This window comes from Zonotrichia leucophrys, chromosome 2, assembly GCF_028769735.1.
Source record: "Zonotrichia leucophrys gambelii isolate GWCS_2022_RI chromosome 2, RI_Zleu_2.0, whole genome shotgun sequence".
NCBI classification, from domain to species: Eukaryota; Metazoa; Chordata; class Aves; order Passeriformes; family Passerellidae; genus Zonotrichia; species Zonotrichia leucophrys.
Genome location: NC_088171.1, coordinates 5187817 through 5211468, shown reverse-complemented (window position 1 = coordinate 5211468; position 23652 = coordinate 5187817). Strand labels below are relative to the sequence as shown.

Sequence of the window (23652 nt, the reverse complement as noted above, 5' to 3'; positions counted from 1 at the left end):
AGGGCTCAGAGGAGCAGCACATCCTGACGTGCTGTCCCTTGTTTGGGAACGTCATCCCAGGGCTGGGCTCCCTGTGGCTGCAGCTGTGAGTGGTGGCAGCTGCCAGCAAACTCTCCCCAGCTCTGGCTCTTCCAGGGCTTCTCTTCCCTGCTTGCTGCTGGTCAGTAGTGGGTGAAGTTTTGGGAAGAGCAGGGGAAGATGGAGCCAGGGAATGCAGGGGTGGAGGGAAGCCAAGGCTGGCACAGGGGAGCTGGCTGTACGTGCAGCACCACGAGCTCTGCACATACTGCAGGAAAGGCTCTTCTTAAAGAAAAACAGCAGAAGGGAACATGAAAGGCCCCAGTGGGTGCCAGCAGTGACTGTGAGTCTCCGTGCTGTCCTGGTTCTGTGTCCTCAGGACACTCTGTGCTCTCCTCTCAAATCTATGGCTTTACATTTGTGTGTGTAAGTGGAGCAGGAATCCCTCCCCAGAGCACCTTGCTGCAGAGAGAATCTGAGGTCAGATGCTCAACCAAGGCCAACTTTGAGTTCAGGAATCCCAAACAGAGCTGCTGAGATCTGACCAGCACTCTGCCTGTACAGAAGTGCCTCACAGCCTGCCCCATCCCTATTGTATTTGTGTTCCCCCAGACAAAGGCAGGAATGATGAATCTGACTCCATGTTCTCAGAAGGCTAATTTATTATTTTATAATACTATATTATATCAAAGAATACTATACTATACTAAAGAATATAGAAAGGATACTTACAGAATGCTAAAAAGATAAAAATGAAAACTCCTGACTCTTACCAGAGTCCTGACACAGCTTGGCCCTGATTGGCCAAAGAGTGAAAACAACTCCCAGCAGAATCCAATGGAACAATCACCTGTGGGTAAACAATCTCCAAACACATTCCACATGTGAGCACAACACACGAGAAGTAAATGAGATGAGAATTGTTTTCCTTTTCTCTGAGGCTTCTCAGCTTCCCAGGAGGAAAATCCTGGGTGAAGGGATTTTTTCAGAGAATGTGAATGCCACACATCCCCACCAGAGCTGACATGTTGTCCCATAGACCCCAGGACAGTCCCTTGGGGACCTCCTCTCCCTGCCTGGTGCTGCTGCTGTTTTCTGAGTATTAGGTCAAGTGTGAAGAGCATCTGTGGTGTGTCAAACAGGCACATCTAGACTTTTCTGTATTTTTCTTCCTCAGGATGGATTAATCAGCGTTATCCAATATATCCAGTGTGTTTTCCCCACTATGAATTAAGCCTGCGTGAAGTACCAGTGTTGCTCTGTTTCTCTGACCCTCATCCAGCAGCACTGGGATTGCCTGAGGTTTTGTTACCAGGATAGGGCTGGAATGGGGAATCAACCCTGAGCTCCAGAGCTCCGCTCCCAGCACCTCCCCGTGTTTCCCCCAGGTGGAAGAATATGCATGGATGCAAAGCAGCAGCAACCAGTGCTCCTGAAGGTGTGAAGCTGCAAAAATTACTTTGGGCAGTACTTCTGCCCAAACAGCCTGGCTGAAAAGGGATCTGCTTCACTCCAGCAGTTTCCAAGCAGGCAAAAGCCTAAGCACTTTGTTTAATTTCCTTACCTGCTGGGAAATAGCTGGTGTCTTATTCCCTTTTAAAGTTTTTGGCAGGAAATGTGACTCTGGAAGGTCAAACACAGCTGATCTATGGCTGGGAGTAGTTGTTACAGGCAAAGGCTTAATGGGAGATCATGGGAAGTCTTTGTGCTTGTGATAAATCTGGTTTAACTCCCTGTGTTCAGAGTCAAACAGAGCATGTACAGATCTTTGTAAAATCATAATCAAAGGCTTTCTGGATAGCAAGTGGGTCCTTGGAGCAAGAAATCCCAATGGTGCATGAGCAGATCCACAGCTCATTGCAGCAGTAACAGAAATGCTCAGCAGGGCTAAGCAGTTACACCTCACTAAATCCTCCAGCAGCTTTCTGGGGCAAGAGCCACCCAAATGTCCTTGTGCTGCATTCCAGATTGGCATCTGCTAAGCAAATGAGGGGCTGCTGATGCAGTGATTTATTCAGGGTGCCTGAACTGCTCAACAGTTAAAAGTTTATTTATTTATCTTCAAAGAGAGGATGCTGTACTTCCCAACTGGTTTTGTTTTAGGGCTGGTGGAAAGCCAGTTCGTTATGAGGGCTGCAGCACTTGAGAGTTTCTCTTCTCTTGATCTTGGCATTACTTCAGTTGGAGATTTTTTCACTGTGTTCTTATCCTGCAGGAAATCTGTGAAGGAGAAAATAGGAAGAGGAAAAAAAAAGTAACTCAAAGCCATATGACTTTTATTTTTACAATCTAAGCAAGGAGTCAGAAGAAGGATGTAGCATGGACTGACAGATCTGTGTGTTTGGTGTAAATCCAATGATTTAATGATCTTTAATGCTGGTGTGACACTGTTAACATTCACAGCTCCTGATGTGTATCTGCTTAAGTGAAAGGTGGGAACTGGGGTTGGTAGTGTTGATCACGGAGATGGATTTATTCCACAGATCCATCTGGCACAGTAATGTGATGCAGAAGAGGCAGAAGTGTTGTTTGATAGATCAGTGTTGACTCTCCATGATGGGTAGGCCCCCTCCCTGTACCTTTCTCTTGTGCTCAGCCCTGGGCATGTTGTTAGCAAATGGTGGTTATGAGCCCAAGAACTGGTGAGAGTGCCACAAAATGGATACAAAATGTGAGGAAATGCATCTCCATGTGCTTTCCATCTCCTCAAGGATGTGTGCTTTTCAGCAGCCTGCATGAAAACAGGTTGTGTTGTGTGAAAGCTCATGTTGCACAATGCCAGCTGAAGCTCCAGCATGGATCCACACAGATCTCCATCAGCAATTCCCTGCCTTGGAGTGATGACAGCACAGGGGTGGAGGAGAGGGACTGCAGGGAGCCAAGCAGAACCAAGACTCTGCAGCAGGGCAGCAATCCCTAAAGCTGGAAAAGGAACAAGGATAGAGTGGATTTGGAGAAATGGAACATCTTCATAAAGAAGCTGTGGGGTTCTCTGCCAAGTGCAAACTGGAAATCACCTTCTAAACAAGCCCTGTGAGGGACCCAGTGGGAGCTTTGCTGTCTGTGCATAGGATGCAGAGGATAGAGGCTCTGGGGTTATAGACAAGGGAGACACTTCCCTCGGCCAAAAATGAGACAAACCAATCCCATAGGTCATTCCTGCCCTGGGCTTTTTGGGTTTGAGGGCTGGTTTTCCTTTGTCTTTACTTTTGTGTAGGGAGAGCAGGGAGAAGAGAGGGTATTTGAGTGCAAGTTGTTTTCCATATAACAAGTGTTTCAGTGATGTTGCGCTGAGCACAGCCAGGCTGTTTCCCACATGCCTGGACAAGGCAGTAACCTGCTCCAGGAGGGAATGCCCAGAGGTCAAAGGGGAGGTGGGTTTGTGGTTTTGTGGTTTGCTTTGAGACTGACTGATTGTATCACAGCAGAACTCCCAGAGCTCTTTGCTTTCTAGCATCACACCTGGATGCAGTGACAGCTCTTAGGATCCAGGGTGTGTTGAAGGTCAAGTCTGCTAAACATTGTGTGATCCCACAGTAACAAACCCTCCCTGGTGCTAAAGCTTTGGAGGATGCCCATAAACAGCATCGCTCCTCTAGCTCCATTCCCATCCTCATGAGTTCAAACCCAGCTGTGGCAGCAGCTCTCTGGTCACAGAGAGGAACAGACAACTTGACAACTTTCCCAGGCATCATTCTGTGAAAGGCTCTGAGAAGCTCAGAGAGAAGAATTAGAAACAATTCGTATCTTCACTTGCTGCACCTGCTGTTGTGAACATGTGGAATGTGTTATGGAGATATGTTTACCAAAGGCTTGTTTCTTAATTAGCCAATGGTGATAGTGTTTTAATTAAAGGACCCGTCAAATCCACCTGTAGGGATGGAGTTGATTGGTTCTTTAATTAAAACACCATCAGGTGTTTTAATTAAAGGACCAATTTTAGGGATAGGGATTTTATACTAGGGTATAACAAGCAATGGGTTTGTTAATGAAGTGAATTGGCCTTCTGTGAATGCCCCAAGAGTCTATGTCATTGTCATGAGCTCCTGTGCTGGCACCCAGCAGCATCTCCAGGAGCTGTGTGCTCAGTGGGACAGCGTTTCTGGAAGGGTTTGGGTTGGTGGGTGCCTTCCCTGACCGTGTGTGTCCCTGGCCAGGCTCCCTGCACACCGGGCGCAGCTCCCCGCCGCCGGGCAGCGTTCCCGAGGAGCAGCAGCAGATCGCCCGCCAGGGCTCCTACACCAGCATCAACAGCGAGGGAGAGTTCATCCCCGAGACCATGGACCAGAACGTGAGTGGGGCTGGGGGGTGGCTGCAATGGGACAGCTCTGCTGGCTTCTTGGGATCTCTGCTGCTCAGAGTGACCCTGAGATACATTAGAAAGTCTCTTTTCTCAGCCTGGCACTCGAAGAAGGAGTCAGAGCTCTTCAGTTCTCGGTCTCAAGGTTGTTTATTGTTCCTTATCTATAAAATTTTTTCACCTGTCCAGCCAAGGTCCTCTCAACATGACAGTCAGAGGCACTCTGCCTGCCCCCAGGCAGTGTTATCTTTTTATACTAAAAACTACGTGTACAATATTTACAATTACTTTCCAATACCTATCACCTGTGTTAGACAGTGAGCTTCTACTCTAAACCAATCTAAAAGTGCCAACATCAAAGCAGAAGATGGAGGCCAAGAAGAAGAAGGAGAAAGGCTGGACAGGCTCAGATTCCTCCATCTTGCCCCCTGAACCCCCATTCTAAAAACCTCAAAAATCTAATTTTCAACCCGTGATAAATTCACTGTCATTCTGCTTAACCTGTCATGGCTTGCAGATCTTCATGTAAGGTTGGTAACTTGCTCCATGGGTCATAATCAAACCCACAGGTGTTCTGGGCTCTGTGCCAGGGTCTCTGAGCCCCCTGGCAGGGGTCTTGGCAGTCCAGGACAGCCAGAGGGATGTCCTGAATTCCAACACTGGCTGTGCTGGGAGAGCTGCTCCCACCTTTACATTCTGGCAGTGCCTGTGCTTGGGGCTCAGGCCAGCTTTATCCAGGAATGGGTGCCCCTGGGCTTGACATGCCCATGGGAGTGTCTGATTTCCAGGAGCCCTGAGAGCCAGTGGGGATGGCAGATGTGCCCAGGCACCTCAGGTAGCTCTGGGGCACACATGTGCACCAGCTGCCAGGCCCTCGTGGCCACAGCATTCCCAGATCCCAGGACTGTGAGGGAATGTGCCAAGCAACCGATTGCCTGCGATTGCAACAGCCTGGGGATATCAGCAGCTCTGGCTGCTTCCCAAGTGGTGTTTTTGCCTGAGCTCCAGTTACAGTTCTTGGCTCTGCCCACAGCCTTTGTGGTTTTGTGTCTCTGTCCCTCCCCCATTTATATTTTTTTAACTCTCTTAATAAGGAAATTGTATATTCCAGTCCCTCAGTAATAAAAGAGCAGCAAGTTCCTCAGTGCTGAGCAGTACCTCATCCTCCAGTCAATTTGGTACCCACAGTGAGGGAAACTGCAGTGTCAAGGGACCACAGTGGGAGCACCTTACACCTCCCTCTCAGTTTGCATTTCTGCTCAATCTATAGCTCTGAAGAGCTTAGTATAGATCCTGTGAAGTCAGCTGGGCTGTCTGAGCACATGTCATTCTTACAAAGCTCTTGGAAACACAGGACCAAGAATCCCTAGTTTGCAGGAGGGACATCTGGAAGGCACTAAACTCAGTCCATCAGGTTGCTATGCTGGCCCCCAAGGATATTCCTGGGGAGATGTGTATTTCCTACACTCAAAAGCACCCACTTGCTCCACATTTGCATGCAGGCTGTGCCAGTGTTTCCATGGCAAAGTTGTGTTTTCAACAGTTTATTATCCAGCCATTAATAAAATAAGAAGTCACTCCGGGTGAGTCTTGGCAGCGTCAGAGTGCAGATGTATCGTGTGCTCCTTGCAGCCAAAAGCTGGCTCTCCATTGTTTTCACATGCCTCCAAAACATGTTGGGGAGGATTAAGACAAAGTGTGTGTGTGTGTGCAGGGGGAGGGTCCCCCTGACCCCCTTGGGTGTAAATCAGCCCAGCTCCACTTGCTGTTTGTGCAGCTCCATTAATTCAGAGCCCTGAGCCTGCTCTGGATGAAGGTTCCCAGATGCTCTCCTTGCTTTTCCCCAACATCACTCTGTGGGTGGCCCACAGCCCTTTGCTAGCAAAGTAAAAGCAGGGAAAAGGGGTTTGGGGAATGGTTTGGGGTTTATTGTCTTTCCTCATTGAGCAGTTCTGCTTTTCCCTATATGGGCTTTGCCTGCAGAATGTTCTTGTACTGCTGCTTCCATATGTGCCTGATGGAAAAGCACTCAGAAGCTGGAGCTTGCTGCCTTTTGGGGAATGCCCCTGTGCAAGCCTGTGATGTAACTGTGGTCTTGGGACCAGCCTGGCAGATGAACAGAGGCTGAGTATGGAGCATGCTCCAATTCCCAATTTAATGCTTTTGAGAAATGAGTCTGTTTCAGCTTTCACTGCTGGGAGAGACCTGGCATGGCTGGCAGAGGTGGGGAGTGGCTTCTGTCAGAGTGCTTGCTCCTCTTTGGCCTAGTGCATTTTGAAGGAGGTTTTAGGGTACAAACTAGGAAGCAGAGAAGAATTGCGCTTTGCAGTTGGGACTGCCTGGCCAAAACAGCACGAGCTGTTCTGACAACTGGCTGAGGAGGGCTGATAGGAACAGCCTGGGGAAAGGGAGCCTGTTGGGGAAGGAGGAGTGATGTGGGAAGCAGCAAAGTGTGGCTCCACATGGTGTTTAACCCTTGTTGCTCAGCTTTCCCAGGAGTGAGCTGTGGAGCAGGGGTTAGTGAATGTCCCAGCCAGGAGGGAGCATGGCAGCACAGTGTGGCTCGGAGCAGGCTCTGCTCCATGTGGAGCTGCACACAGCTCCAGGGTTTGCCACTCCTTACAAACCCTCTATTGTTACTAACCAGCTATAAATAACCCTGGCCAGTACAATGTCTCATCCAGGAAGCAACACAAATGCAGCTTTTGACTTCACCGATGAGTGCCAAGCCAGTTCTTCCAGCCAAAGCCCTGATGATGCTGCTCTTATCAGCAGAGAGGAAGGCTGGGCTCGTGTGCCAGGGCAGCTCGGGAAGTCAGGAGCCCAGGGCTGCACTCCTGCCTCTGCTACACAATATCCACTTGGCCTTGGGCACATCATTTGTGTCCTGATGCATATTTTCCTTTAGTAGTAAGGAAAAAGTAGTAAATATTGTTATTTCTCACAAATGCTTTGAGCACTTTGAATCTCATTGACTCCTCTGCATGCTTTGAACATCAGGGTGCTGATGATCTTTGCTTCAGTTTTTCTACCAGCAAATAGCAGCTGGAAAGAACAATAATGCAAAAAAGGCATCATAAATGGATGACCCTGCAGCGGTCTGCTAGTTCTGGAGCTTGGGGATCTACAATGCATGGTTTATTGTTTCCCTTTTCTTTCTCTGTCAGATGCTTGAAGCTTTCATCAGCCCTGATGATTCTCTGTCTGGGAGCTGCCAGTCACTGGACAGGTCTGTGGACAGGTGAGTTGTGTGTGTCACCATGTTCCCAAGCTGAACTGCAGCCTCTGCTCCTCAGCAGGAGAGCAACAGGATCAGTGGAAACCCCTGAGGTTTCTGTTGGGATGAGGGTGCAGCTGAGTAAAACAAATTTATCTTTATTGCTGAAAAACAGATCCTAGCACAGATGTCTGTGCAATGATTTGAATTGCAGTGATCTGGCCTGGACAAAGACAGCCTAGCTTTGTGTGACCAGGTTTTCTTTTTTGCCTTTTGACATGAAAATTCTCACAGAATCACAGAATGGTTTGAGTTGGAAGGGACCTTAAAGATCATCCAGTTCCAATCCCCTGCCATGGGAAGGGACAGCTTCCACTAGACCAGGTTACTCAGTGCTCCATTTAGCCTGGCCTTGAATTCTTCCAGGGATGGGCACCCACAATTTCTCTGGGCAGCCTTTTCCAGTGCTTCACCACCCTCACAGCACCTCCTTCCCCTCCGGCTCTCTGCAGTCACCAGGTCAATATTCCATCAGCCTCTCCGTGCCTCCTCCTCCCTGGGCACGCTGTCTGCTCTCCACTGACCACTGGCAAGCTCAGCAGCCCCTGTGCAGTGCCAGCAGCCACAGACGTGTCAGTCGAGGTGCTGGGGACACCAGATGAGCAGTAACTAAGTTTAGCTACTCAGCAGGAAGCAACTGGGACACGCTGTACTAAGCCAGGCTGCGATTCAGTGCCTGCTGCCATTGAGCTGGATCCCAGCTCCCACGTGCACAGAATCCCTGTGTTTGCTGCTGTGCAGGGTGAGCTGTGGATAAGACACAGTGTCCTTTTGGGAAGCAGTGTATTTTTTTTTCCATCTGCATCAAAGGTTGTCTATTTTTTTCCGCTGTTGCTGTTCCATCCAGCCCCAAGGCTGTGTTCCAGCAGGCCTGCCTGCCTTGGGTTGATTGTGTAGCGTGCTTGGGGTTTGCAGCTCCGTGTGCTTTGGACCTGTCTCAGCATCAAGGTCCATTTCCTTTTTGTGGCTTTTAATAATTTCCTGTGATGTATTTGCTCATTGTTAGGGCTGTATCGAAGCTGGATTCCTTGTGTTCCCAACCTCTCTGCCCCAGCTTTGCTTTTGCACAGATTTTGCCAAGAAGAGCAGCAGAAGGAGCATGGGCTGTGTGTAACACTCTGCTGTGAACTGAGAGGAGAGCTTTAGGCTTTTAGCTCTGTCTGTGAGAGGGTGGCATGGTCTGATTTGCTGTCCAAAGCAGGCAGATGTGTCCAGTCATGGGTCTAGGAGCTGGAAAAGGCACAAGGAGGGCTGTATTACTCCAAGGAAGAGGAGTTAGTGGGACTATTCCTGCAAAGAGCTGGTGGAGGCCTTGCAGCCAGTTGTTTGGGATGGCATCAGCCCAAGAGGACAGCAAGTGAACAGGCTCAGTGACCAGGCTGAAGGTTAGGAACAGCATCACAAACTCCTCTTTGCCACAGCAGGGATCAGCTTTGACATGAGTAGGTTTCAGAGCACTTTACAAAGCTGATTTCTACTCTGTGCCCATATTGTTAAAAGAGAAGTGTAAAACCCACATGCCCAGCTCACTCTCTAAGAGCCTGGGGTGAAATTGGGATTTCTGCAATCCCCTTGCAGTGCTTTTCCATCCTCTCACTGTAGTTTAAAGGCCTTGAGGCACCAATGCCACACTCTCCCTCCTGGTCCTGTGGGAGGTTGTGTGTTCCCAGAGGTGGTGCAGAGTCTGTGTGTGAGGAAGGTTGGAGGTGATGTTGGACAGGAGGGAAAGCTGCATGAACTGAGCATGGCTGAAGGGCTCTGGTGTGAGCACCTGCAGCAGCTCAGCAGTGTCCATGGAAAGCAGAGATGTGTGGTTGAACACTTGACACTGAGGGAGCAGAAGCCTGTGGCCCTCCTGAGCTGCCTCCTGCACAGGGGTGATGATCTTTGGCTGCTTCATTTCAGCCTGGTGACTGTGGGTTTTGCAGCATCCCTTTTGTTTGCCACAGGAACAAGCTGTGATCCAGCCAAAAAACCAGTCCTCATTCTTGTGCAGGATGAGGTTGGGAGCTCAGTGGTCAGTGCAGCTTGTGGTTTATCCTGTCCCTTCCCTAGTGTATTAATTCCATAGCTGTTCTGATATAATAAATAAATCCTTTTTTTTTCTCCCCATCCCTTTGCAGCCCTCCCTTTCCCCAAACCCCTGTTCCTGGAAGGAAGAGCCATCCCAAAGACGGTCTTGATTGCATGGGTAAGCACTCTTGGTGGTTTGGATTTGCTGAAAAGTATAAAAAGCTTATAGTGAAGAGGCTGGATGAAGACTATTAGAGAGATGGCACTGCATGAAAAGTAATTAAAAGTAATCAAGCAAACCAGCTCCATGGCTTTAGTAACCCTTCAGAACTGACATTGCAATGGTCAAACATGAATATTCTCTAAAATCAAAAGGCCCAGAGCATCAAACACAGACAGGGTTGCTCTTGTCTTCATTAACCCTTTGTGATTCTGCAGCAATACCTTTGGGGCTGGTTTGGGAATCAATTGACAGCAACAATAGTCCAAACTGGGCAGCTGAGGCCCTGAGGTGGATGGATGGAAGCAAGCAAAGCTTGAGATCTATGCTGGAAGATGTTGCTCTTGTGTTTGCAGACAACTGCAGGGTGCTGGGAACAGCCTTGTGGGATCAGCTTTTGTCTCTCTTTTCTCATCTGGGAGTTGCCCCTTCAGGATCTCGACTTCCTACACAGCAAAGCCCAACTCCCTAGGGAGTTACATCTCTTCCACTTGCATGAATAATAATCTGCAATAGTGCAAATGCTGGGAGAGAAGCTGTATTGGTGCTTGCACAGATCATAGGTTACTGCTTAATCACTTACAAACATCCAGCTGCTTAAATAATGGAAACTCTGTAATATTGTAATGACTTGCACTAATAAAAATGAGCAAATGGCAGCCAGCCTGTGGCTGGATAACTCATTGCTGGCCTGAGGCAGGATTTCTAGATTGAGCTGCAGAGATGAAGCTGCAGTCGGCCCTGGTTGCTGAAGGTTTTAATGCTTCCCCTATGGCACTTTGCTTTGAGACACCTCTGGGCACCGTTGCTCACACGTGGCTCACTGAGAACCTCTTGCCCTGTCCTTGTTGCTCCTCTTGCTGACCATATTTCAGCCATTATGTGCTCTTTTTGGCAATCACACCGAAGCACAGCAGAGGCCAGGAATGGCCTCTGAGGAGCTGCTGCTGGCCCCAGGCTAAGACAAACAAACAGTCAGAAGGGGCTGTGTCATTAGAATTGGATGGAGGAAAAACAGCAGGTGAAAGAAGGGGGTGGAATGACAGATATTTTAATCTCAAGTTATTTGGTGCTACCAGCAATGGCTTCCTGTGCTGGGGTTTTTATTAAAAAAATATGTCCTTATCTTGCATGTCCATCCATCTCTCTCATCATCCAGTGTCTAAACTCTGATGGTCTTTAATCCCTTCTGTATATTCTATCTTTCTAGCATTTAATTAAATAAATATAAAAGTTTGGAGCTCTGGAGGTTTGAATTGGCTTTCAGAGGGGAGGAGTCACATCTGAGAAGAAAGAGGGGAGATGTTATCTGGTGTTAGTCAAGTGCTGGATTTTTTTGCATTTTCCTGGAAATAGCTGATATCATAACAAATGTTCTGGAGTGGATGTGTCTAGGCCTGACCCTGCCTGGCAGTTCTGTTTAATTTTTTTGCATTTTCCAAGTGCAAATAAGATGTTTTAATGCTATGCCTTGGAAACCAAGCATGGTCTGTGTTAATCCCCTGCCTTGGACTTGAACAATGTGGGCCAGGTGAAAAGTGAGCAGTTAAACCTCTGATTTTGAGGCACTAAGGGCAGTGTGTCTAACCCTGATTTTCCACTGAAGAGTTTGTGAGTGTGGGCAGATTTCACTTGGGGTATGTAGGGTTGTGTAAACGAACATCTTGTCTCCTCCTTCTCAGCCTCTAACTCAGTGTTTCCCATAAGAAATGCCCTGGGCATTTGATACTGAGCTGATCTCAGAAATATCTGTGTCTTCTTCCCTCCTGGCAGATTTTGACATCCCATTCTGTGAGAGGTTTGGGAAAGGTGGGACCTTCCCAAGGCAGTACCATCTCTCCCAAAGTCGCAAGGACTACAGCGATGGTAAGGACATGATGGGGGCTCAGGGAGGGGGTGATGAGTCCTTGGTGCCTTGTGCCAGTGCCTGGGACTGGAAACACTTGGGAAGGAGAGGTTTCTGATAAAGGGAGAGCCACCAAGTGCTTTGGGATTCACTTGTGTATTCAGAAGGGTGTTCTCTGTGAGACCTTGTGGCTCTGCTCTTGGGAAATGTTGAGCCTGTCCTCTGCTTACACCTCCTGCTTCAATTTAGCCATGGGGATGATTGGCATTTCTCATCCTTGGCAGTATCAACCTTCCTACTCCCCTAAATTGCTTGCATTTGAGGATGATTTTTGTGACCTTTACAGCAGGTTTCTCACTGAGCCATAGGAAATCCCCAAGCAATTTCAGGGTAGCAGTATCTGTTTGCTTCTCTGTTTTAAGCTGGTGAGCTCTGAGCTTTGGGGCCAACTCCATCATCTTTTTCCTGCTCATTCTTTCACTGTGTAAGACTGCAAGTAGTGGGAGGCAAAAATTCCCTTGGGAAAAATGCACTGAGGACGTGCAGAGAGCATATTGAACTTTCCAGAATGAGCTTCATCTCTCACTGCCACCCCTGTGAAAGCAGCTCTGGCCCTGCTGTGTGGTCATTTGCATGTGGACTTAGGGGATGGCAGGGATAATTTTCAATGTAAATCTCTGCCTGTTCAGTGTTTAATTGTGATTAACAACCAACACACCCGTTGATGTAATTAAACTGTTGCAAACCCCTCTGGAAACATCTACATGAGATGTAATGCCTGCTGTTATCAACTCTTAAATTGAATTTAAAATCTTCACAGGGCTTTGCTTCAGTTTCATTACACTTGCTTTGCTTAATTTGAGGAGGTGAGGATCTCAGTGATGTGAGAAGGTGGTGACAGGTGATCCAAGCGGCTGTGTGTGTTGTGGCTCTTATTTTACCTCTTTTCCCCTGCAGGCCGGAGGACTTTCCCCAGGAGTTACTTCCCACAGGAGAACCTCTTTCAGCTCGTCCCTTCCAGCAGAACCAAGAGCTTTACTGGGGACAGCAAGCTCAGCACTCTGCAGTATGATGAGTACAGGCCCAAGTGTTGGAACAATTTTGAAAAGGGTCTGCAAGCCTTCAGCACCTCCCCTACAAAAGCCAGGAACTGTGAGTGCACCAAAGCCCCGAGTGCCCAAGATCTCAGGAGAGCTGGGATTTGGCACAAAATTAAGTTTTTGTGACCTGCTGAGTTATTAATTACTGATGTTGCTGGACATCAGCTAAGCAGCCATGGGTAAACTTTGATTGCACCCCCCAACATGAGGCACACTACACCAGCTTGTGTGTCATGAGCAGGGTTTAGTACAACACCCTGTGTCTTACTCAGCCTTTGGCTGACAGCTGTGTGGGGTCAGCTGGTGTTCATCTTGCTGGGTTACAGGTGATTGCTTGTGTGTTGGACTGTCAGCTTCCCAGAAGACTTGGGATGTGGGAGCAAATGCATCCAGAGTTTCTGTTCCTTGCCTTGCATTGCTGTCACCCCAGCACTCAAAGATGCTCCTCTGCTATTGCAGCATTGCCCATGGTATAGAAGCTGGTGCATATTGGGCCTGTTTAGTGATGAACAACATCCTAGAAATGACCAGTGAGATAAAACTCCTCACTGGTCCCTGCCTGGGTTGCTGTTCAGCCATTCTGTATTCTGCTAAACACTCCCACAGCAGAAGGGAAATTCCAGTGTTGGCTAAGGAAACAGTTTTTAGAGGAAAGACTCTTAATGAAATAGGAATTTCCTGGGATTTGTTTCTGCTTTATGCTAATGCAGACTCGGGGACATTCCCCCCCACACCAATAGAACCAGTGTAGTTAAAACTGGTTTGTCCTTGTGCCCCTGGGAGAGAGAGAGACTCACTGACTGCCCTGTAGGGTCAGGTGGACCCTGATGCTGAAGTCTCCCTGCTGTGCTCTTCCCTCAACCCTCTCCTCTCTCCTGCAGCCCTGCAGGCACCTGTGAACTGGAGGCTGGGCAAGCTGCTGGGAAGAGGAGCTTTTGGGGAAGTTTATCTCTGCTATGATGCTGACACCGGGAGGGAGCTGTCAGTGAAGCAGGTGCCTTTTGACCCTGACAGCCAGGAGACAAGTAAAGTGAGTATAGGGGCAGGGCTGTTCTGCAGCACCCTGGGGAGCTGTGGGCTGAGGGTAGAGGTGTCCATGTCCCTGGGAGGCTGTGTGTGCAGACAGGGTGTTGTTTCCCCTCTCTGGAGTAGTCCTGAATGGCTCTGGTGACTTCTGTGCTTCCCAGTTCCTTGGTTACATTGGCCTGCTCTGTGTCAGGTATCACCTCTTGCAGGTCTGTCTGATCTTCCTTTGTTTTGTCCTTCTTGCTCCTTTCACCTTCTCCCCATTCTGCTCAGTGACTTTGTTGTAATCTTACCAGAAAACCTCCTTAAACACAAGTAACAATAGTAATAATAATTAATGAAACCTGTCTGAAAGCCAAGGCCTGTCTTTCTCCTTACCTTTCCCTTAGGGCGTGCTCCTTATTTCTGGGCCTCATGTGGCCAATGGCTTTGTGGGCAGCTTCACAGCTGCTACAAAAACTGTGCTCAACATGGAGCAGTATTTCTATCATGTTCCCAAAGACACCATTCCCCTTCATCAAGAAGCCTGTGTGGTTTGTTACAGGAGGTGAATGCTTTAGAATGTGAGATTCAGCTGTTGAAGACTCTCCGTCACGACAGGATCGTGCAGTACTATGGGTGCCTGCGGGATCCTGAGGAGAAGAAATTGTCCATCTTTGTGGAATACATGCCAGGGGTAAGTGTAGTTCCTGCTAAACATTGTCCTGCGTGGCAGAAAACAGATTTACAGTTTTACTGGACTTTGGTGAAGTTTGTATCTGTCCAGCTGAGCTGTTTTATGCCTGATGAACCAAACCAAAGCAGTGGATGCATCCCTAAGGCTTGGGAGAGCTTAGGGTGTGAGTCAGATCTCATGGTGAAGCCCCTCAACAAGCACTGGGTGAAAAGAAAAGCTTTGCAGGCAGGTTTTAGGTTTGAATCCTGGAGCAGGGTGTGTGCACAGTCTGGAATCTGAGCTTGGTGAATGTGGGACATGATCCAGATCCTGCTCCAAGCCCTGTGGCCTGAGCCCATCCTTAAGTATTTACTGCAACTCCCTGCAGGACAAGCTAATAGTACAACTGTCCACCCACAGCTGTCACCAATTATTTGTGGCTTTCAGCACGTGTGTATTAAAAACAGTGGTGTTCATTAGAGTCCTCTGGTGAGGACAGAGCTTTTTGTGGGCAGCATTATCCTCTTGTGCAGGAGTGGCTTCATTTGTGGCTTTGCTGATATAGGATGAAATAGTCATGGGGAAAAAGATCAGAATGCTTTGAGGGAGTTTAAGCAGGGGCTGGAGAGTGTGCATGGGTGAGCTGAGCATCTTTTTGTGTTTAGGAGCTTGTGAATTACATCAGCCATTAGACTGGTGGTGTAAAACAGCATAATGCTATTTACATTGCTGGAGGATGTGTTCTCCTAAGTCCCTTCTGTCCAGCTGGATTTGTTCCCCAGAGTGTGGGAGAATAAATCCTTGTTTATACAGAGATTTGTAAGGTCAGAAGGGACAATTAAGTCATTTGGTTGCAAATAATTTTAGTAGTTAAGTAAATGTGCTAGAGGCTCTCTGTATGCATCTTGCATGTGAGTGATCAGGTGGATTTCCATGTCTGATTCCCTTCCAAGCCCTGTCCTCCCTCTTTCCCAGTGGGCATCTTGCCTTCAGGCCCTGCCACAAGGCATGGACCCAGAGGAGTAAATCCCAGGAATTCCAGCAGTCCCCTTGCTGATGTTTGTTAGCAGCCAGGAAACCAGCATTCGATGCTGGGGCAGTGTCCAGCAGGGCTGGAAATTCAGTGTTTGTTTTTTTAAATGATAAAGCTGAGCTCTGACCAAATACAGATTGACTTTGCTGCTGCAACAACAGCTCATTTGACAAAAGCAGCTTGGGGCTCTGGTTTCCAAGGCCAGTGGAAGTGAGGGAGTTCCCAAAGCTTGCAGGACAGCAGCTCTGCAAAGCTGGGTCTGGCCAAGCTTCCAGTTTGAGACAGTCAACTTGGCAAAATGTTCACAGGGCCAATTTTGGGTACATCCTGAGGCTGCCATTCTTTTGCTGGCCCCCAGTTAATAGCTGACTCTGTAGTTTTCTGTCCTCCCCATAAACTGTTTTTTAAATTATGCTTGGAAAACAGAGTGGTCCATTTGACCACAGGCCTCAAAGAACCAGTTTCCCCTTCTTGTTTGATATCCCCTCATCAGGGTGAGGGAGGGCAGGATAAGAAATCTGTTTTGGTTGTGGTGAGGGAATGTACCATGCATACAGGTTATATTGAGGGGGTCATTTAGAGCATCTCAGGTTGCTTCAGCAGTGCTGAGAAAGGAACAGGAGAGGCCCATCCATAGGATCACCACCAGGCTCAAAAGAAGCCAAAACAGTAGCTGGGCAGAGCAACAGCAGGGATGGGTGGATGTGGAAAAGCTGATACAGTTGGATGGGCTGGCTTGGAGCAGAGCAGCCTCTGTTCCCAGAACAGGGCTGGCAGTCATGGATCCACCCCAGAGCTGCAGGACAGGCAGAAACAAGATGGGTTTCCCCTCCCACTTCCCAGCTAACCTGAATACTGGAGGTAGAGCTGAGTGTGAACCCCAAATCTGCCTCTGGTTCATCCCTGCTAAAACCCAGCTCTGGCACAGTGAGATACATCCATTTCCAAGTGGTCCAAAAATACAGCTAAATCCAAGGGGATCAGCCTGCTGCAGATGATAAATGTCTGTACCCCTGCTCCCTTTTTTCTTTGATCAATACCATCAAACCATTTTGAGCCTGCCTGCCTGGGTCAGGAATTCAAGGACTTGTAAATTATCTACTCTGGGTGGTCTTGGTGCAGCCCCTTTTGGGGCTGGTTGTCCCTCATGGCTGTGGGTGTTCCTTGCTGTGCAAAGTTTTGGGAGGAGGCTTTCAAAGACTGACTCACTATCTTGACCCTAAAGAACTGGCTCTCTGCATCTCCATGTAAGGAGATTGTAGACAGGTAGGAGTTGGTCTTTTCTCACAGGTAACAAGTGATAGGAAAAGAGAACATTGCCTCAATTTGCACCAGCACAGATTTAGATTGGGTGCTGGGAACAATTTCTTCACTATAAGGGTTGTCAAGCATTGGAATAGGCTGCCCAGGGAAGTGGTGGAATCACCATTGTTGGAAATGCTCAAAAGAACACATGATTTAGTGATGGACCTGGCAGTGCTGGGTTAATGATTGCAATGGATGGTCTCAGAGGTTTTTTCCAACCTTAAAGAGTCTATGAATCTAATTAATCGACTTGATCTTCTCATTTGAGTTGCAATTCCTCATCAATTTGGTCCTTCTCTGTGAGCTGTCAGTGAGTCCCCTGCAGCCACTAGAGGGGGAAAAAGGTCTGTGCTGTTGGCAGGAGGAAGCTGTGCCAGGCACCAGCTTGTGTCACCTTCATCTCCCCAGGGATCTGGGACACGGGCACAAGTCTTTGCTCTTAGTGGATTTCTGCTGTTTTTACAAATAGGGTTTGGGGTTTTTTTTTGAGCTGGAATGCAGAGTGGTCAGGAAGGTTTAAGAAGCTGCTGTGATGTGATGGTTTCTCTGGTCCTTACAGTTGGCTGTGTTGTTTCTTCACAACAGGGCTCAATAAAGGACCAGCTGAAAGCTTACGGTGCTCTGACAGAGAATGTCACACGGAAGTACACCAGGCAGATCCTGCAGGGAGTCTTCTACCTACACAGCAATATGATTGTCCACAGGGATATTAAAGGTGAGTGCATAATACAGAGACTTTTTGCTTGCTTGGGTTTGCTCAGCCCAGCCACCCCCTGCCCCAGTACAAATCCAGCATAGTGCTGGGATCTGCTATTTGAAGTATTTTTGCCCCTGCCCTTCACCAGATTGAGCCATGAAAACCTTGAGCAAGCAGCTGAAACCAAAATCTTGGGCTGTTTTCTCTCTCAAGGAATTACTGTTAACTGCCCTTACATATCTGAAAATCTGGTGTAGCATAGCCAAGAACTGAGAGGCTCTGCCATTTGGAGAGGTCTGAAGCTGCTTTCTGCTGTCTGTGGGTGGGATAATCTGTTGGCCCCCATGCACTGCTCATTTTTGGGAAATCTGCTGAATGAGGGGATGCTGGTGGGAGTCAAATCTCTTGGAGAGCAGCTGCCTTAGGAGAGAAGGATTTGAAATAATGCTGAGTCCAACCCCACCACAGCCCTTTGGGTACTCCCCTGCCTGGCTCTTTGCCTGTGCCCTTCCTGCTCTCCTCACTGTAACCACTTCAGGTTCCTGCTTCATTTCTTGGGGGTCTTGTCTTTGCTTCTCACCCCAGGTGCCAATATTCTGAGAGATTCTGCTGGAAATGTGAAACTTGGAGATTTTGGGGCCAGCAAACGCATCCAGACCATCTGCATGTCCGGGACTGGGATTAAATCTGTCACAGGGACACCATACTGGATGAGCCCGGAGGTTATCAGTGGAGAGGGCTATGGAAGGAAAGCTGATGTGTGGTAAGGAACACAGTAAAAACCCCAACACTGCTACTTAAATCCAACAGTCCTTTTGGGAAGCTGTAATAGGAACAATAGGTATAGCTAGTAGCTGGAAGCAGTGCAAAGGATGGAAAATAGGAGATACATGTTAGGATCAACTGTGCAGATATCCAGAGTAAAACTATTGTAGCTAAATTCCCAAACAGGAGCACTCAGAATCGCAACTTGATTTTGGAAACTCTCGTCTTGTGTGAGTCTCACATCCAGCTCATCCCCATAATTGCTTTTTGATTCTGGAAAGCAGATTGATAACAAAGCTCACTAGAAGACCTGTTGAGTTTTGGTGGCCCTGATTTTGGGTTCACTATGCTCAGAGGCTCAGGGGATCTTCATGGTCTTCCCAAATTTGTTGCTGGATGTTTGCATGTGGCTCAAGCACAAAGACAACTAAAATCATTGGCTGCTTGTGAATGTTTTGATCTGTGGAGGATGACAGATGGAACCTGGAGGAGCTGGGATAACACTGCTAATCTTCCCAGTATATGAGGAGGAAGCAATGTCTTCCCAGTCTGCTTTCTGTTAGGTGCCGAAGCAAAGAGGGTCAACAAAAAATAATCCTTCCAAGAGAGCCCTAATTGGGTGGGAAAACCTAGAAAGTCCTTAGCAGGTGTCGATGTGCCCTGCACCACCTCCACTGGCTGATGGGAGGCAAATGTTTAATTTTTAAATTTTTTAGGATCAGTGGGATATGTTTAATTCTTTTAGGATCATTCATAAATAGAGGTGGCAAGAGTATCTCTGCTGAGACCAGGACTCTTGGGCAAGCTGAGGGAAACCTCTCAGGCTCTTTGCTGCTCATCCCACCTGTTCTTTCTGAGGCACACCTCAGAAATGAAGTGAGATGTAGGCAGACATGTTTCATTCTGGCTCAGCTTCCCTCACTTCAACATTCTATTGCTGAAATGGTGCTGTCTGAAGCTGTGCATGGGTTTCCCTTCAGGGGATGCTCCAGTGAGCTTTTATGAGGCTTAGTATCTGCCAGTTAACTTAGTGTCTTCCTGACCTTTTATAAAACTTAGTAGCCTGGAGAAGAAGAGGCTAAGAGGTGACCTTATTGCTCTCTATGACTTCCTGAAGGGAGGTTGCAGACAGCTGAGGCTGGTCTCTTCCACCAGGCAGTACTGACAGAACCAGAGGACACAGTCTCCAGTTACATCAGGGAAGGTGTAGGTTGGATATTAGGAAGAAATTTTTCCCCAAAAGAATGATAAAGTACTGGAATGCTCTTCCCAGGGAGGTGGTAGAATCACCATCTCTGGATGTGTTTAAATAAGACTGGACATGGCACTTGGTGCTATGGTCTTGTTGAGGTGTTAGGGCACAGGTTGGACTGGATGATCTTAGAGGTCTCTTCCAACCTCATTCATTATTCTGGGATTCTGTAAAGTGGGCAGAAAAGCCCTCAGCTTTAAGGCAAGGTTTGTGCACCCACTAAAAGTTGAGTGCCAAGGACCTGTGTGACCAGGGAGCTTCAGAGGACCAGACATTTCAGGGCTGTGTGCCCATCTCCTGCAGGTTTGCTCCCTTTAGGCAGGTGCAATCCCAGAGCTGGTTAGACTTGAGCTGCAGTGTGGTGGAGTTTGTGGGTCCCCAAGATGAGGGAAGAGATGAGAATCTTGACTCCATGTTTCAAAGGCCAATTTATTATTTTATTATATATATTATATTAAAAGAAAATGATATACTAAAGGAATAGAAGAAAGGATTTCATCACAATGCTAGCAAAGAATGAATAATAAAATCTTGTGACTGACCAGAGAGTCTGACACAGCTGGACCTGTGATTGGCCGTTCATTAAAAACAACCACATGAGACCAATCACAGATGCACCTGTTGCATTCCACAGCAGCAGATAATTATTGTTTACATTTCGTTTCTGAGGCCTCAGTTTCTCAGGAGAAAAACCCTAGCAAAGATATTTTTCAGAAAATATGTCTGTGAAACCTCCCAGTCCCTCACGCTGTGCTCGGCCTTGTTGCAGGAGCGTGGCGTGCACCGTGGTGGAGATGCTAACGGAGAAGCCGCCTTGGGCAGAGTTCGAGGCCATGGCGGCAATTTTTAAAATCGCCACGCAGCCCACCAACCCCCAGCTCCCCGACAGCGTCTCCAGCTCCTGCCGCAACTTCCTCAAGCAGATCTTCGTGGAAGAGAAGAGGAGGCCGACGGCCGAGGACTTGCTGCGGCACCCCTTTGTCAACTGCGGGCTCTGAGCGCTGCCAGCGGGGCCGGGGAGCGCCGTGTGGGGAGGTCGGGCCTCACCCGGGGCTGTCCTGACAGTCCCTCCTCGCTCGCTGCTGCCTCGGCCCCGCCGCCTTGTTGGATTTTCAAGCTGCGCTCGGGACTGTGGGGACTTCAGAGCCAGGGATTTCCCGGCCTTGTGCGGGTGCTGGACCACGGAACCTCCCTGCTGCCAGCGGTACCGGGCTCGTCCCCCCTCGCCAAGTAACTGCTCTCTTGGGGGAAGTGTGACGAGCGGGAAATGTCCCCTCAGCGAAATGTCCCCTAAGCGAGCGGGGAATGTCCCCTCAGCGAGCGGGGTCCCCTCAGCGAGCGGGGAGCGTCCCCTCCGTGAGTGGGGAATGTCCTTTCCAGCGAGCGGGGAGTGTCCCCTCAGCACGGCGGGGAATGTCCCCTCAGCAGGGCGGCGGTGCCGGCGGCATCCCCAGGAGCGGTGGGGAAATCGGATGCTCAGTGGCCATCAGCACCTTTCGCAGAGGAACAGACAGGGCCTTCAGCCCAGCCGGAGGAGATGATCCTCAGACCGCAGAGTCGGGGGGACCTGGGCGTCCCCGTCCACGAGGGGACCGACCCCGCTGGAGCGGGGCGGCGTTTCACACTGTCCTGTGCCTTACGCGGTTACAATCAAGGAGTGATGCTCGGCTCGGATCTGGTGTGAGGATGCAGCAGCCGTGTTGACTTTGCCTTGGCGTGTGTGTGTGTGTGTGAGTCTGGGAACCAGGGGGTCTTCTCGGGGTGCAGGAGGTCTCTGCCGGGTACGCCCGCGGACGGATGCCCGGGACCCCTGCCATGGGCTGAGGGATGGCTAAATGATGGTGGTGGTGGATAAATGCTGTGTGGGCAGGGCTGAGCAGCAGCCAGGTTGTGCTGGGAGCTGAAGGGAATCTCAGCAAGGACAGCTCTGCTCACAGCCACAGTTTGCTGAGCCCGTGCTGCTGGGATGCCATCGTGTTCTGGACATGGAACTGCAGGAAGAGCCCAGTGCATCTCTAAAACCCAAGAGAGTGCCTAAAATTAGGCAGAAAGGACTGATGCATGTGAATCTGGGTATGTCCTCCTCCAGGCACCTTCTCTGTGCCTTGTGGAGCATCAGTGGTGCCCAAGGGAGCAGCTACAGGACAATGGAGCCCCAGACTGGGAAAGTGGAGCTGCAGCAGTGGAGGGCAGCTGGAAGCAGATTCCTTCCCTCAGTAGGTTTGAAGTTGAATGAGAAAATGGGCCAGTCAAAAGCAGAGCTGAGCTACAGCCTCTGACCAGCACTGCCCTGCTGGAAAACCTGGGCAGGAAGCACACACAGAGTCCCTGGAAGCTAGTTAATTAATTAATCAATCAATCAGATCTTGGGGGCGTTGGGATAAATTAATTGCACCATCCCACCTCCCCCTTCTCTGCTGCAATAGCTGTTTCCACTGACTCAGCAAAGGGTCAAAAAAGCAGTTACCAGGAGGCTCCATCCTCAGGCCAGTGTGTCAGACACAGGTTTATTTTAATGCTGGTTTTCAGTGAAAATGAAAAATGTTGCTCAGACTTAAGAAGAAAGTGACAAATTGGTTGTTTGTGTGAACACATCCTTGAATTCTTCCATGTGGAAGAGATCAAGACTTTGCATCACTGGTGTGTCCATGTCCTCAGCTCTGAACAGAAAAGCAAGATTTAGAAGGCTGCCCAGTGTAGCTGTGCATGTCCCATTTCTGGAAACATTCAGGGTCAGGGCTGGATATGGCCAACCTTGGAGCAACCTGGTCTAGTGAAAAAGTGTCCCTGCCCCATGGCAAGGGGTTGGAATGAGATGAGCTCTAAGTTCCCTTCCAACCCAGACCATTCAAAGATTTCATGATTTCAAGAATTATTTCAGTCAAAAAAACCCCAAAAACAACACTATTAGGACAAATTAAAAGAAATACCCAAAAGAATTCCCTATAAATCTGTCTGAAAGCTATCAAGGCCATTTATTCCAGGCCAGGTTCCAGGGAAGCTGGGTGGAATGCTGGAGCAGCACTGGGCTTGTGCCAGTCAGCCATGGGGTGATGGACAGCCCCCATGGGGAGGGGAAAAGTCTCCTTTTGCTGAGGGGAATGAAGAATTTTATTTTGTGAATGGGACCAAATCCATCAGTCTGGTCAGTAATACGGGATGGATGGAAGCAAACACAAGGGAAAAAAAAAATCAGCGTTGTCTGGGAATGGGTTTGGCAGAAGAGGGTAACAAAGTGTGTGTTCACCAAAGCTAAAAAAAAAAAAAAATCAAACCAATTTTTAAGCTGTTTCCTCTTCTTTCATTAAATCTGTTTGGTTTGGGTTTTCTCAGCCCTTCAATGGTGGGAGGGTGTTTCCCTTTTTCCCAAAGATTTGAGAGCCCAAGGGGGCTCCTGGCTGCCCCAAAATGCTCCCAGGGCCCTCAAACCACCTCAGTCCTCCCATGGATGGATGTGGTGAGTGTGAGTGAGTGTGAGTGTGAGTGTGTGAGACACTCCTCAGGTGCCTTTGCGTTTCTGTTTGTAAAACCCTTGCAGTGTTTTGATGTACAGAATGGAACTAGGAGAAGCAAATGGAATTATTCTACCATGTAAAGTCATTTTCTGTTTGTTTGTTTGGTTTGTTTTTATTTTATTTTCCCCGTAGCGGGCCCTGTGGCTTTCCCTGTGTGCTGCCACGTGTCCATGGAGAAATAAATTCCTTTTGGGGGGTGGGCAGGGGCAGGACATGGGAACAGGCTGGCAGGAGGGTGGTGGCATCACCATCCCTGGAATTGTGGATGTGGGATGTGGTTTGGTGATGAACCTGGTTGGATTTGATGACTTTGGAGGTCTCTTCTGTCCTTAATGACTCCATGAGCCTGCATTCCTGCTGCCTGTCCCCTGCTCCCAACAGGGCAGCTCCCAGCATGGGTGGGGGGCACGGGGGGCATTGGTGTCACCATCCCGGGGGCAGTGACAAAGATTGGATGGTTCTGGCTTTTTCTGGGACAGATGGATCTGTGCAGCTCTCTGAGCCCATGGTTCTGTGTGTCCCTTTGTCCTGATGTTCCAGCTTGGCCTCCCAATGCACAGGATTTTGTGCTTCTGAACTTAATTTTCCTTTAAATAATTTCTTTTTATTTTAAAATTTGGAGTATTTTTC

General features: G+C 48.7%; 1 protein-coding gene across 4 annotated transcripts in view; it reads left to right on the top strand.

Annotated features, from left to right (window-relative positions):
- Positions 1 to 23100, top strand: part of LOC135443550 (mitogen-activated protein kinase kinase kinase 3-like) — an 83188-nt gene extending 60088 nt beyond the window's left edge. For all 4 annotated transcript variants that reach the window (XM_064703840.1, XM_064703838.1, XM_064703839.1 and 1 more), the window contains 10 exons: positions 4176 to 4309; positions 7486 to 7559; positions 9719 to 9786; positions 11602 to 11694; positions 12632 to 12826; positions 13656 to 13804; positions 14345 to 14476; positions 17379 to 17508; positions 18076 to 18253; positions 20277 to 23100. In XM_064703840.1, the coding sequence (XP_064559910.1) occupies positions 4176 to 4309; positions 7486 to 7559; positions 9719 to 9786; positions 11602 to 11694; positions 12632 to 12826; positions 13656 to 13804; positions 14345 to 14476; positions 17379 to 17508; positions 18076 to 18253; positions 20277 to 20505 (1382 nt within the window). In that variant the 3' untranslated portion in view covers positions 20506 to 23100. The remainder of the gene's footprint in view (positions 1 to 4175; positions 4310 to 7485; positions 7560 to 9718; positions 9787 to 11601; positions 11695 to 12631; positions 12827 to 13655; positions 13805 to 14344; positions 14477 to 17378; positions 17509 to 18075; positions 18254 to 20276) is intronic.
- The last annotated feature ends 552 nt before the right edge of the window (positions 23101 to 23652 follow it).